This window comes from Emydura macquarii, unplaced genomic scaffold (genome assembly GCF_026122565.2).
Source record: "Emydura macquarii macquarii isolate MOO-44397 ecotype Brisbane River unplaced genomic scaffold, CSIRO-AGI_Emac_v2 contig_2897, whole genome shotgun sequence".
Lineage (NCBI taxonomy): Eukaryota > Metazoa > Chordata > Testudines > Chelidae > Emydura > Emydura macquarii.
In genome coordinates this window covers 49,873,153-49,887,738 of record NW_027133034.1, presented here as the reverse complement: position 1 = coordinate 49,887,738, position 14,586 = coordinate 49,873,153, and the positions used below count along the sequence as shown (strand labels likewise).

The following is a 14,586-nucleotide window of genomic DNA, read 5'->3' as shown; positions in this document are numbered from 1 at the left end:
ATGGAAACAAACATACTGTTTTACCTCATTTCTGCTTTTATGTAATACTGTAGATTCTTCTCTCTTTAAAAGAACTAAGAACAAAAGACCACCTACAGCCAGCTAAATAGTTTAAAACAAAAAACCAAACATTTGTTTTTTGCTCTCCCTTCTTACATGATGAATTTTAATTTAAAATACATCAACAGCTAACACTAACGCTGCAATATTTAGAATGTGATTTTTGCTAAGGACACAGAAGAGGACTTTCACATAAATGTTGAGAATACAGTTTTACTTATTAAATATTTTCTTGCCCATCTTAATGCAAACTATCAAAGTTTGAAGAACATCTTTTTCCTGAAAAGTTCCACACATTTATGTTAAAATTCCATGAAAAACAAAGACACCGTTCTACTACTGAAGCTAGTTATAGTTCTACAAGCACAAGATAACACGAAGGAACTATTTTATTAGATTAAATCACTATTTAGACTGATTTTGGCACAGAAAAAGTTTCAGTGTTTTATAATTACTATAAACTTAATTACACATGTATAGAGAACAAATGCTTTATTTCTTGCATCACTGTTTATGCTTTGCTTCTCACAGCAATTTAAACTGCTGCCACATAGCTGTGTGTGTAAAATACATAGATAAATAATGAGAAAAATAAAACTGAACCTTGTGTCATTAAAGCAGTGTTACAGAATGAGAATAAAAAAGCTACTGCATTTCAACAATTAATTATATTGTTTTGTAAACTTTTAACTTGCATTCTCTGACACTTAAGATTCCTCAGCACACAAATTATAAACCAAGAACTAACATTTGACATCTATCCAGTGCTTAATTTGTGCCGGGGCTTGCATAGACCTTTTTCATTACAAATTAAGCACTGCATCCGTCTCATTTACTAGAACAGAAACAAAACCTGCAGAAACTGTAGCAAGTATGAGTAAGAGGAATTGCCTGGTGAAACATAGTTCAGTCACTATTGCTGGGGCTCATTTGATTTCCTGTGCTTGTAACCTATCAGAGCACAATTTGTTTTGCCCTGTTCTGCTGTCCTCCAGCAAAGGGGAATGACTCAATGGCATCTTTTAACTTGGCAATGGAGTGTTTTACAACACTATCAGGATTGGAAATTCTATAACCCTTAGAAAAAAGGGTTTCTGGTTGGTAGAAGAAGTGACAGGAATGGTTCTGTTTTTAGTGTCCTTTAAGCACTTTGTTTGTCACTGCATAGTCACATGCTCCGTGCACTGGTTTCTTCCCAGGCTGGTAGGTAGCACACAATTTCTTCAGTTTTTAGGGAATGTGCGCTCCAAAGTGGTCAAAAAGAGTTCATTACTTTAAGTGCATATTCATTCTGGCATTGTAGTTCAGTCCTGAACACATCACAGTCACAAAGCTCAGTTGCCATTTCAATCAAACTGCTCGTGCCTGAGCAACTTTTGTTAGCGAGGAACTTTCTTTAGCTATCTAGCCAGATACTGTGAAATGTTCTAAAGGGTTACACGACTGAGCAGCAAGGATGCGGATTTGCTGCTACTGTCCATAAAAGTTATGTATTATTCTTTTCTGGCTGGATAAATTATAAAAGAACGGTTTTATACATGTTGCCAGATGAATGATTAGCGGAATGCAACAGCTTTCTTCAAATTTCAACTATTGCATTTAACATATGGGCACAGTAAATTGTGAAGATTATTGAGTATAGTAGTTTTCAGGATTCTGTTCCCATGCTTTTCTCATATAAAAGTGACATCATTAGTAACAGACACTAGCCAAACAAAATGAGTTCTCACCTCAGTAAAATGCTGAGAACCACCATGATAAAAACTTTAAGATTCAGGTTTTCTTCCTAAAGATTGTCCAAAATTGGAAAAGCTCAAGTCCAACCATTCCCTATGTTTTGTGGCTATTGGTTTCAAATCTCTAGATCCAAATCTGCTTGTATGATTCTGGCTTCAAGAACAGAGAACCCTACTTTCCAGTTCTTGAAAGACTTTATATGCAGCAGAATTTACTGTGTGCTGCTCTCCATACCAAGTTTTGAGGTGTAGCTTAAGCTTCTTCACTGTCATGTAATAGGCTGAGATGTTTTTCTGAAGAATTTCTTGAATAGTCAATAGCTGCATTCCGAATTGAGGAAAAACAGAAGTCCCAGATTCCTTCAATACACCTACTAGATACTGCCTGCACCATCCTACTATACATAACTCTTTGGTTACAACGTAGCTTCAAGGAGACGTGTCATTTAGCAATATTGATGTGTATTCTAATACAAGTTGTCTGCTGGGCAATGACTTTTTAACAGTTATACGTATTTTCAGTTATATTTCACAGGCATAGTTCAAATGGGTCAGAAATTTACTTTTATCATTTCTGTAACTTCTATGGCAGCTGTACCAAATACTTAGTCCTAACCATTATTAGCTAGTAGACTGCAAAACATCTTCATTAATATAGTTTGTTATGCACAATATAGGTCCCATCCTACAATTTACACAAAACTCAAACATTTTGCTTGATTATAAAGGATTGAGCCTTTAATTCCTTTGCACTTTCACACAACTTACGATATCAAATTGAAATAAAGCCCTACCTGAACAGGATCTTGTGTCAGTCTCATGGGCCCAATTTGTATCTCTGTAGTTGAAGCCTGCTAAATGAGAGAAATGCAAAAGATGTTCTCAGTTTCAGATCACATTAACAGATAGCATTTTGCAAGAAAGACCAAACAGAACAGAATTTTTACAGAACCACATTTTTATTGAAGGGAAGAAAAGCACACAACTAACAGTCTTTTAGTCTGGTTACTGTGAAGTATGTCTTTTATTGAAAGATAATTAATCAAATCCTAATTGGTGTTTATATTTTTCCCTTTTTATTCTTATCTCCGTCCCAGTAAATCTCCTTCATTAAACATGGGCTGCACAGCCAACTCTTGCATATACAACTATGAACAAGTTCCTGATCCTCAGTTATAAAGACCTCAACCCTTCCTACAAGAAATTGATTTTAAAAAAGCCAAAGTCTTTAACATAATGAGCCTACCAGAGATTTGATAACACAGAAAAGCCTAAGTCTTGCTTTCAACAATGCAATTTATCTTTATATGGTCACAAATGACCAGATTCACATGTACTTGGTCAGAATATGTGGGCACAAAATCTTTTCATAGGTATTTGGTACTTTTAAAATAGTTTTATATGGTTGCTTAAATAAGTGAATTTCTTTTTAGAATGCTTGTTAGAAAGCTATAGGATCAGGGCTGTTTTTTGGAACCATGGCCTTTAAAATTTCCAGGAAAATGCGTCACTGCTATGCCTTGCAGAGCATAACCAGGAGACATCTGCATTAATTCATTATGATAAGTGTCAATACATAAAACTGACAACATTTATGGCTGGTCAGTTGCTATATTACAAAGAAGTGGGACTGTTGCTTTAGACTCCTTTCTTGTGCAGTTTGAAGTATACTGAGTTGCATTTCTTTAATACTAATGATTCACTTCACTTGAGATCTTCTTAAGTTCAGTTCTAGAACGTTGTCAGGCAGACTGAACAATACACAGGTCCTCCCACACCAACATCTAACTGCCATGGAAAGTCAGAGTGCCCTCAAGCTATTTCTAATCAATGGGCACTTTATTTAAAATGGTCCCTTCTCCAAGAGTGTAAATCTCCACAGTGACTACCCTGACTGCCTGTTAAAGGTAAGCTAAAGAAATTGCTCCACGAGTCACATATAAAAGGAAATCCTAATTCCAGGGAGCAGTGTTAGGTCCCCTTTATTTGTGACTCAGGAAGACTGGAAGAACAGTGTTATATTTCTGCAGCACTCAGGTATGGTGTTTTTGTTCTTAAATTTGATACCTTGCAAAGGGTTATACATGAACATTAAATAAGCATAGTTTTAGTTTGCTGTTTTCTCTTCCTTAAAGAATACAATACCCTGATAAGCATTAACATAGTGTTACCTGCACGTGAGAGGGTATAATTATGTACAGTTATGACTGACATGTTAGGCTTTCATGTGTCACCAAGCCTTGATTCTTTTCAGTCCAACACATGTCAAAGGGTGTCATACCAATGGCAGTACTTCAAGATATTAAACTCCAAAGAACCTATCACTGTTTTCCAAAGTATAAGCTACAAAACCCTGTAACTAAGTGCTCCTTTTCTCACACAAAATATTGAAAGCTACATTGCTCATTTGATCTACTGCCATGTGCAAACAGAAGTTAACCTAATGCAATGGTTCTCAAATTTATTTGATTGTGCCCCCTTTTTTTCTGTCTGTAGTAGTTTATGTCCTCCCTCCTCCGGCCATACAAGTACATAAACTGATACATGCGGTGGCGCTTCACTTGAATCAGTTTCAGCTTCTTTGTTTTTTACTTGAGTTGTTTTTTTTCCTGTTGCACAAATGAGCCAACAATCTACTGTAATAAGAGCAAAAGCAAAACTGTGATTGTGGTCCAATTAAATGTGCACACTTCATTGTAGCAAACAGATTAACACACAGATGGCAACAACTTTGTTAATCCTACGCAAGCTCAACAGAAATCTGTTAAAATGGACAGCGCTATCTGAAGACCTGATACGTCTGGAGGAATCAGCTTTGCTAGTTATTCATTGTTGTAGGTAAAATGCAGTATGTTCCCCCCAAAAGCTTCTCATGCTCTCCCCCCTTCCCCCCCGAATACATTCCACATACTCTGCGGGACCCACCCCTCAGTTTGAGAACCTCTGAGGTAATGCAGTCAGTGTATCAGAATGGAAATTAGAATAAATAATTAAATGTATCTATAAAATTATTAGCACATAATGAGACTAGTTACAGAGGGATAGGTTTTAAGGGCGATCTTATACTGAAAGTCAATGATATTACAAATGTTATCTTGTTCAAATACTCTCCTGAGATTCATTTGAACAAACTAAATATTTTAAATAAACTAAACATGTAAAAGAAATTAAGTTGTATATGTAGATTTGTGACAACTAGAGTACACCATAAAGGAACACTAATGAAGAAACCTGAGTTCTCCTTCCAAAGCCTCTTAACTACAGTGTCCCAGTGACAGACAGTACAGACCCTTTGGAGTCCCCGAGAATGGTTCCTGTGGTAATCACGCACATATTAATAAAGAGAAACGGCATTGGCCTCAATGATACAACAAGAGGACTATACGGGAAGCTTGGAGACAGAAGAGCTCTTCTGTCAGCTCCAGAGTTGAGATAGACAAAAGGCAGCTACACTTCATTACTAATCACAGGATTTATAAAAAGAGGGTAGTTTCTATAGTAAGGAGGCTAGGAGGGGAACTGATCTCAATTTCTCCAGATGGTCAGGGAGTCGACTCAAGCAGTTCTAAAAAAATCAAGCTCATACACTGCATAGCACTATCTACACTAACGACATTTGTCAAAAAAAGTTCACTGTTGTTAACACCAGCTTTGCTCCATTTCTGCTAGCGTAGGCTACCGCTACCATTGTAAGCACTATATGTGAATTAGATCTGATTAGCTCTTTCAGAGTTTAAAATACATGTTGTAGCTAGTAATCCATCTATACCAGGACTCTTAGCCTTGTTTACCCTGGAGAAGCCATTTTTAGCAGTGGTGGGATTGTTTTGAAATGTTTCCTTAGTACAGACAGGGCTTATTTTATTGTATTTTGTTTGCATGTACTTTGGTTTATTGATACAGCCAATCCAGAGGCACCAGAAAGAGGTCTGAGTCACAGTTCTTTTGTTGATATCCAAACCAATAAGAGTGGCAAATTGACTGACCAACAGCTCTACGTTTCTGATTCAATTGTTCTGTCTGGGAAAGCAGAAGTAGTTCATCAGGAGGGTTAATTCCTGATGCAAAGTATTAACTTGAGGATCCTTTGACCTCCCAGAGTTCCTGATTTTTTGTCATGCTTCTGGCTCTATTCTGAACAGCTGAAGCTGGAGCTGTGCTGTAAAACTGCTATATCAACTGTGACAACACAGGTAGCTCAGGGGAAGCATGCCACAAGCAACTGTTGGGTGAAGGCAGTTCTCTGCAATTTGCAAATACAGACCCCAGTCCTGTAACTGGCTTTCATACATGGCTTTACTGAAGTCAGTGCAATTCTGTGCAGATTACAGGGTCTGTCTATGGGGAGTCAATTGAAGAATTGAGACCAGACTTAAAAGAACTTTCCAACTGAATCTTTTTTGTTGTTGTTAAGCTTTCAAACTCTGATTCTTATTCATTCTTGCAAGAGTTCAGAGAGTAAAGCTATGTTATATTTTACTGGTATTACAAAAAACAGCAAAAACTTATATTTTCAGAACTTTTTTATGGTGAAAACTGCTATTTGCATTAAAAACACCACTCCTTTGTGGGGCTCAAACTATTAGAGCCGTGAACACGTGACAACTTTCATGTGAAAACTAGTCTGATACACAGGTCTTAATGCACAGGAATACTCATGCATGTGTGCCTATACAAAGATGAATGCAAGAGAAGACTGGGTTGAGACTCGCTGAAAATCAGCATTCTGATTTATATGCCTTAAAAGACAAAAATACCCTAATCCCTACTAATGTCTGCCAGATACGTTACAGTTAAAGAAGTATTTGACTGTGGAACAAGTTCAGAAATCTGGAATGCTCTAAAGAGTGCAAAACAGTTTATACAGTAAATTAAATACCAGAGTGTATCTAATATCAACCAAACTAATAAAAATCTCTGATGGGCAATCCCTTCATAAAACTTCTCCTCCAACTGAAGAACTATAAGACCCACTGCCATAGTTATGCTTCAATATTTTGATCCTCTAGCAGTAGTACCAGGCTCAGATAGTACAACAATTGGTGTGATATAAGAACCTACTTACGTATTGCAGCCATGTAAAACACTGAAAATTGAATTACCTGGCATTCATGGAATAATCATAAATTTCTCTACCAAAATACTATGCAAACTCATGCCGTCTGCTACTGCCACTCATTTATGGAATACACTTATTATAATTACCAAGGCTTTGCAAACTTTTAGATACGGTTATCAATCCCACATCAATCACTGAGACAATAAATATCAGTAGCAAGCAAACATGGATGTTCTAAGTTGAGGGCTCTGAACCTTTCCCGACTACTGTACCCCTTTCAGGAGTCAGATTTGTCTTGCATACCCCAAGTTTCACCTCACTTAAAAACTACTTGCTTACAAAAATCAGACATTAAAATACAGAAGTGTCAGAGTTCACTATTACTGAAATTACTTATTTTAAAATTATATGATAAAAATGAAAGTAAATAAATTGGAATATAAATATTGTACTTACATTTCAGTGTATAGTATATAGAGCAGGATAAACAAGTCACTGTCTGTATGAAATTTTACTTCGTACTGACTTTACTAGTGCTTTTTATGTAGCCTGTTGTAAAACCAGGCAAACATCTAGATGAGCTGATGTACCACCTGGAAGTCCTCTGTGTACCCCCAGGGGTACGCATACCCCTGGTTGAGAACCACTGTTCTAGCTCAAATAGCTAGACATCATGTTGTGCTAAAATTCTGATTTAACCAAGTTCTTTTCATTGTTTCTGTGGCTGATTGGGTCTGTTTATATATCTGTTGTTCTGTTTTACCATCAAGAGCTTGGTTATGGGGGTTACAACTAGAAGTAGGAAGACTTCTAAAATATGACTAATCGTATCGAACTAACTAATCAATACCCATTAAATAGATTCTCAGCTCTTATGATGCTGTAACTTCATAACAAATGTATAACTGCTGCACTTGAAGACACCTGGATAAATTAAATTCTGAATGCCAAAATTGCCACATGATTAAAAGTGTCACAAATCTCAAAATTTTTTTGACCTCTTCTTTCCCCGTCTATTTCTGACAACTAGAATAGCCTCAGACATTTCATAGCCAAAAGCTTGTGTGATAGCAAATTCAGGATATTCGTCAAGTGATATTTAAGAAAATCTACACTGTTATGAGTTCCTGAAATCACTTAGATTTTCTTTAGTTGAGATAGAAAATGGGCCTCAAATATCCAAGAGCTTTCATCACCATGTCCAAAATGATATGATTAAATTTGAAATTGAGAAACTATGAATAGGCCTGCAACTGCTCTCATAAATCTTTACTGTGAAACTTTTGGGCCCAATCCTGGCCCCTCTGAAGTCAATGGCAAAACTCACTGATTTCACTGGGAAAAGAATCAGGCCCTTGGTTTGGAAGCAAAGTTACTACAAGTCAGCTAACTTTCTGGCAATGTCTGCTGTAATAAGGACTTAAAAACAGTCAAATGTTCATCTTCTTCTAAACCATTACCATCATCAGAACTATGTATGATTCCTCATCCAGGTACTATAAGAGCCATAGGAAATCTTTCAATCAATTAATTCATCATACATCTTCAAAGAATACTGTAAACAAATGACAACTCTAATTATATTATAACAAAAAATCATTATCAATCATCTTCTTATTGCTATAGAAGAGTCATTAGGTAACAAAAATATACTTAATGATTAATCAGATGGTCACTTTTAAAATCTTTTATCACTAACAACATAGTAGTATCGTTACCCTATCCAGGTGATCTAATAATCACTGCACCTACAACCTATGAATTTATCAATAACCAGTGAGTTACACAATTACAGTAACATATGAATTAGCAGCATATAAGAACCATGAATAATCTTACATCACTTGGATAGAGAGTGATGCTGATGACTGTGCTAGAGGCAATTTAAGAGATATAAGGAAGTGAATCTCTGATACTTTCATCTCTTAAGGAAGGTCAAAACCAGACATAGTGGCTGGCTTATATTCATTTGGTTTCCAAATAAAAAAAAGTCACTTGACAGGGTATGAAAATTTATATTTATAGTTCTTCTATATGTTTAGCTGGCAGGCAGCAGGAGCTGCTACAAGCATCAGAGCCAGTTCTGTCCTTCTTCCCCCTAGAGTACAACACACTCTAGCTACCCCTCCTGCAATGCCCTGTCACTCAGCTTTTCTGTGACTTCCAGTCCGTCGACACTGATGGCTTCTTGTCTGCCTTCAGCCCTCTCCTCTTTTTCTTCCATTGGCATGGTTGTTTCTCTCCATGCTTCTCTTTTCTCCAGCCTTGACTCTTTGCCCCTCTCTCTCATTGGAAGATCTGCCTTGCCAACTCCGTCCCCTCACATCCTGACTCCATTCCACCCCGTCTCCTAATCCCCCTCGCATCCAATGACAACCCCTCTCTGACTCTTCTTACGGCTCATTCTCCTCTGGCTTCCCCACCACTCACACTATAAGCATGCTTTAGTATCTCCCATCTTAAAAACTCATCCTTGACCCCACCTGTCTGTCCAGCTACTTTCCTATCTCCTTTCATCTCTAAGCTCACTGACCACGCTGTTTACAGTTGCTGTCTGGAGTGCCTCTCCTCCAATTCCACCCTATACGGCACTGAGCCTGCTCTCCCCAAAGTCTCTAATGACCTCTTCCTAGCCAAACCAGTACTCCATCCTCAACTTCCTTAACTTCTGACACTGTCATCCTGGTCCTCTTCTTGAAATCATGTTTTCCTTAGCTTCTGTGACTCTGTCCTCTCCTGGTTCTGCTCCTACCTCTCTAATCACTCCTTCAGTGTGACCTACAGAGGATCCTCCTCTCCTGCCCTCTACTTTCTGTAGGAGTTTCACAGGACTGACTTGGACCCTTCTCTTTTCCCTCTACACTTTATCTCTGGGTAATCTCATTGCTTTGAATCCCTCCACCACAGGGCCAACCCTAAGGGTGGCTGAGTAGGGCATCCTCCCTGGATGCTAACTAATGGGGATTCCAAAATGCTCTGTGCCCAGCTGTGCATTGTTGTAAGGTTTTTGTTTGTTTTATTTTTGTTTGGCTGGTTTGATTTTTGCTCAGCTGGCTGGCCAACTGCAGTGGGAGGTGGTGGGGGGGAGAAATGGGGACACGGAAGGGAAACCAAGAATATTTTCAGCCCTGGGCAAAAAACCTAGGGCTGGCCCTGCTCCCATAGCTCCCCCCTTCTGTATCATCTCAAACAAACTGGATGTCTTCACTTTCATGGCCCTTCATGGCCTATCTGCATCCTACCTACCATCTCTCATTCATTATCAGAGGCAGCAGTTGACACCTTGATCACCCCATGAAGCCAGTCTCTATCACTACTGGTTAAATGTTCAAATAAGCACTTTTGTGTTTTCTCCCCTGCTGACCCTTATGCTTGGGAGGAGCTCCCCACAAACATCCACTAAACTAACTCATCATCATCCTTCAGAACCCTCCAGAAAATTCTTCTCCACCATGATGCCTACAAAAAATTTGACAATGGTTAGGCTGCTGCTGCACTGATGCCACTGCCCATCATACTATCTCACTGGTTCCTTGTACTGCCCATTTGTCTGTCTGCATCTTGTCTTATACTTAGATTGTCAGAGACCGTCTTTTTGTTCTGTTTTTGTACAGACCCTAGTACCGTGGAACCTTGGTCTACAGGTCGGGCTCCTAGATGCTACAATAATACAAATAATAAATATTTATGGATGGTTTCTTTGGTGTCAGTATCCAGGGAGTTAGAGATCATAAGCTTGGAAAAAATGGATGTGTGGTCAAGGTCTTCCTGAATTCACAAAACCGACCTCTCCTTATCCATTTTTACAACATCCATCCCCTCCCTTTACCAGCCATAACATATTGGAAAGTGATCATACCTAAAGCAGGCACATTAGATACTAAGCTCTGTCCAAGTTTCAGTGGTTTGTTTTTTATAAGAACCAAAAGTTTGAATTTTTAAATGAAGTTTATCTGAATTTATACCATTTTTGGGCCTCAGCATACTTGAATGCCCCCTATGGAAAAACCCCTTATACATTTTGTGTAAAGTATTAAAATGGCAGCATTGTGTAGGAGAGAAGGAGAGGGAACTGTAGGTTAATCATCATCCTTTTCCAAAATACTGGCATAGGAAAAGTAGCCCAAAATTGGCAGATTAACCTTCAGAAAAAAGAAGTTTTCCACATTTTCAGATATCAGACTTACTCTTTCATTATTAACCTTATTCCTTGCAGAATTAATCTTTCAGAAAGGAAACTGGGATGGATAATTATATGAAGATAATTTCCTTTCTTCATGATTGCCTCAGTCTAGATTTTTATAAACTGGATTTGGCTGCTTGCAATTTTTACCAGTGTCCCTGAAGATATTTTTGGTCTGCGAAAAAGATTCAGACTGATTTTAGAATAACTTCTGTTTTTAAGAAGAGGTTTTAAAATAAAGTAGCTTAAAATAAAACAACTTTTGTGTGACTCATGAGTCTCACAAAAACGTGTCTTCTCTACAGCCTACACTGTGGAGAACATCAAGTTTTGTCACTACAAAATACACTTTCAAAAAAAAAAGAGGCCTTTTCTAATGCATTATCCTGGTGCTCTGCTAAGAAATCTTCAGTATCTTTGCACCCCAATGTTATCTCTTACAGCAGAGCACATCCCTGCTCCAATGGCTTACTGTGTCATTTAAAGTTTATCTGCAAATCAGAGATGGAACATTTTACCACATGTGAAAAGGAGACCCTTTGAACTATATAAGCAACGTTCATGACCCAGAATGAACTCTGAGCTTACAGCTGCTACATATTATTCTCTCTGTAGATCACTAGAGAAGAATAGAAGTTACTTAACCAGACAATGGAAAGGCATAATTTTCTAATCAATGATAGAACACTATTAAGAAGAGAAAAACCTTAAAGATTACACAATGTGGGCCAAATTTCCAGCCCAGCATACCACAAATCAGATATTTAGGTTTGAGTCACTAGGACTTTTGTACCATATGCCTAAACTGAGTAACTGTATACTCTATAACACTGCTCCTGAAGCTGACGCAGTGCAGGCAGACCTCTTCAACTGCACAGAGCCAGCCCTATGACTGTATCCTCCTTTATTTGTCTCCATTCTTGGCAAATGCTGTATCCTTGCTTGTCTGTCAAATTAAAAATTCAGAATATAAGCTCTTTGGGGCAGAAACGGTTTTCCTATTCATTTTCTGTACATTTGTATGCATTATAAAACAAAGGAGTGATCACACTCCTAAATAACCACGCATGTAAAATCTGGCTCTATATGCTGTAAAATTACAATAAGAAAAGACAAGTAACCCAACCGTATATAGGTAAAAACAAGAAAAAAGGCAGTGGCCAGCCAGCATGAAAAAGACACATAAAACCTGGGCCTACCTTAAGAAGAAAGGAATTCAGAAAGGTAAAAGGCAAACACCAAATTGCTAGCAATTTTAGACCAACCTCCTGAAACATCAAGCTGACATTTGAAGAATAGTTCCTTGAGTGCTAATGGATGAAGGTCTGGTATAAAAATGACTGCAATGAGAATATTGCATTGTACCAGAGTTGTTTTTTTTTAAATCATATTCACACAGAATTAGAAGCTTGTCTGGGAATGCATTATCATTATAGGAATTAGACCTCTCAGAGGAGAAGAGTCACCAATGCGAGTAGTATTTATGTTGTTAATTTAGGCACACAGGAATTGTCCATACTGGATCAGATCAGACTATTATCCTGTCTCGGACAATGGTTGCTACCAGAAGCATCAAAGGAAGGTGCAAAACACATTAAAAATATAAAAGTAAAAATAAAAGTTTCCATATAGTGAAATCACGGCCCTAATGAGGTCAATGGGCATTTGACGTCTAAAGGGCTAGGATTTCATCTATAATGAATGATCATATAATAATCTGCTCTTATGGGAAGCATCTCCTTAGCCTTAGATAGTCGGTAGTTGGTTTGTACCATGAGGGTTACATTATATATATTTCTATTCTCTCTGACTATGGATGTTCTTATTAGCCATATAAATATCTAGTTTATACAAAATATTTTGCAGCAACATACAGACAGCTTGCTATACCAGTAAAATTACAATGATCCAAAACAGGAGTGAGTCTCTTGATTTCTACTGCAGAATATCAAAAACTATGAGGAGATCTGGATTTTTTTCAGCGTCTCTCATGACATTTGGATAACGGATGCTGCACTGTAGAAACTGGAAACCTTTCTATACTGTGCAATCTCCCCTCCCACACTCTTTTCTTATAATACACATCAAGGCCCAGATTCTGAGCCATGATCTCAGTACAGCCACTTTTGTGGCCCCTGGCCTCTAAGGCTGACAGGGAATGGGTTTGGTCCTCTGTTTAAACGAGGATGGCCCCCAGGCTGCCCTAACTTATGCTTAGCAGAATATAGCCCAAAGGGTCTATTCTAGCACTTGGAAAAAGCCAAACCAAAGGGATGATCTCCAGCCACATCCCCTTGCCCTCATCTACATACCCCTCTACACCAAGAGAGGTGTAGGGTGAAAAAGCTGCATCACCAGGTCTATACCACCCAAGTGTCCTCACTTGAAAGTGGAGTTCCCAAATAGCAGGTTCAACGTACTTCCCAACTTTGTGCTGCCAGAGTGGGCCCCCCCTTCCGCTCCCAGAACTATATACTAATCATGAATCAGTCAACTGACAACAAGCAGGAATCAGGGATGAGAAAGATGGTTACATGATAAAATTAAATGTACTTTGATGGCTCACCTGTATAAAAATAAAGATATCCAACTGAGGAATGCTGCATCAAGGACAGATACAAACACCACTTCTCTTTCATACAATCTAGACCCTGAATGGATTGTGGATTTTTTTTTTTTTCACTAAATAGTGGTTTTTAAAGAAAAATAGAATTCCCTAGTGCACTTTTGGGTTGACACTTTACAAATTACAGATCTGCTCTTGCAAAAGAGGAAACAGGATGATTTGGTTTTCTCCCTTTTGGACTGTGTCAATGAGTGATCTTTTCCCAGGTGTCCTTTCCTGGCCTCAGGCACCCCTGCAAACAGCCCCTCACTTCAATTTCCCCCTTCAAGGGGCTTCTTAAATAAACTGCATACCGACTTTTATGAGCCCAAAGACAAATCCCTCCTTAGGGTCTGATTTTATACATATACATAAAATGCTTCCACCTCAGCCTTCAGCTGGAAACAACCCCTGCTCCCTGAGAGCTGTCTTTGTGAGCGAGCACTCACACATGCATGTTCCCTTCCCTCTCTATCCCCCATCTGTAACTTTCTGATGCTTTTATAGGGAAATGACCTGATCCCTGCTCAGGTGTGCCTTCTTAGTCATTAGGATTTGGCTAGCCCCAGGCATCTAGCCCTTAAGAGGCAAGCTACCCTGTTACAGACTGCATTAATATAGAGACAAGGTAATATCTTCAGAAGAGCTCTGTGTAACTCAAAAGCTTGTCTTTCTCACCAACAGAAGTTGGTCCAATAAAAGATATTACCTCACACACCTTGTCTCTCTAATATCCGAGGACCAACATGGCTATAATACTGCATGCATTAATATACACATTTATCTATTTAGAATGGAGTCTACTGAAAAAATAAGCATTTATTGCTTTTAAAAAAATAGCTTTTCCAAATACTGCAGGCTTCTTATTCTATTGTCTTAAGTGGAATTTTAAAGGGACATTTACTTAATAGTGGTAGGAAGATTGTTGTGCCACAGCAACACA

The 14,586-nt window shown here is 38.3% G+C and overlaps 1 protein-coding gene across 1 annotated transcript in view; it reads right to left on the bottom strand.

Annotated features, from left to right (window-relative positions):
• Positions 1-14,104, bottom strand: part of PDE8B (phosphodiesterase 8B) — a 74,659-nt gene extending 60,555 nt beyond the window's left edge. The window contains exons 1-2 of the mRNA XM_067569177.1: positions 13,605-14,104; positions 2,591-2,650 (exon numbers count right to left, since the gene is read on the bottom strand). Coding sequence (XP_067425278.1) covers positions 2,591-2,617 — 27 coding nt within the window. The 5' untranslated portion in view covers positions 2,618-2,650; positions 13,605-14,104. The remainder of the gene's footprint in view (positions 1-2,590; positions 2,651-13,604) is intronic.
• Positions 14,105-14,586: the final 482 nt, after the last annotated feature.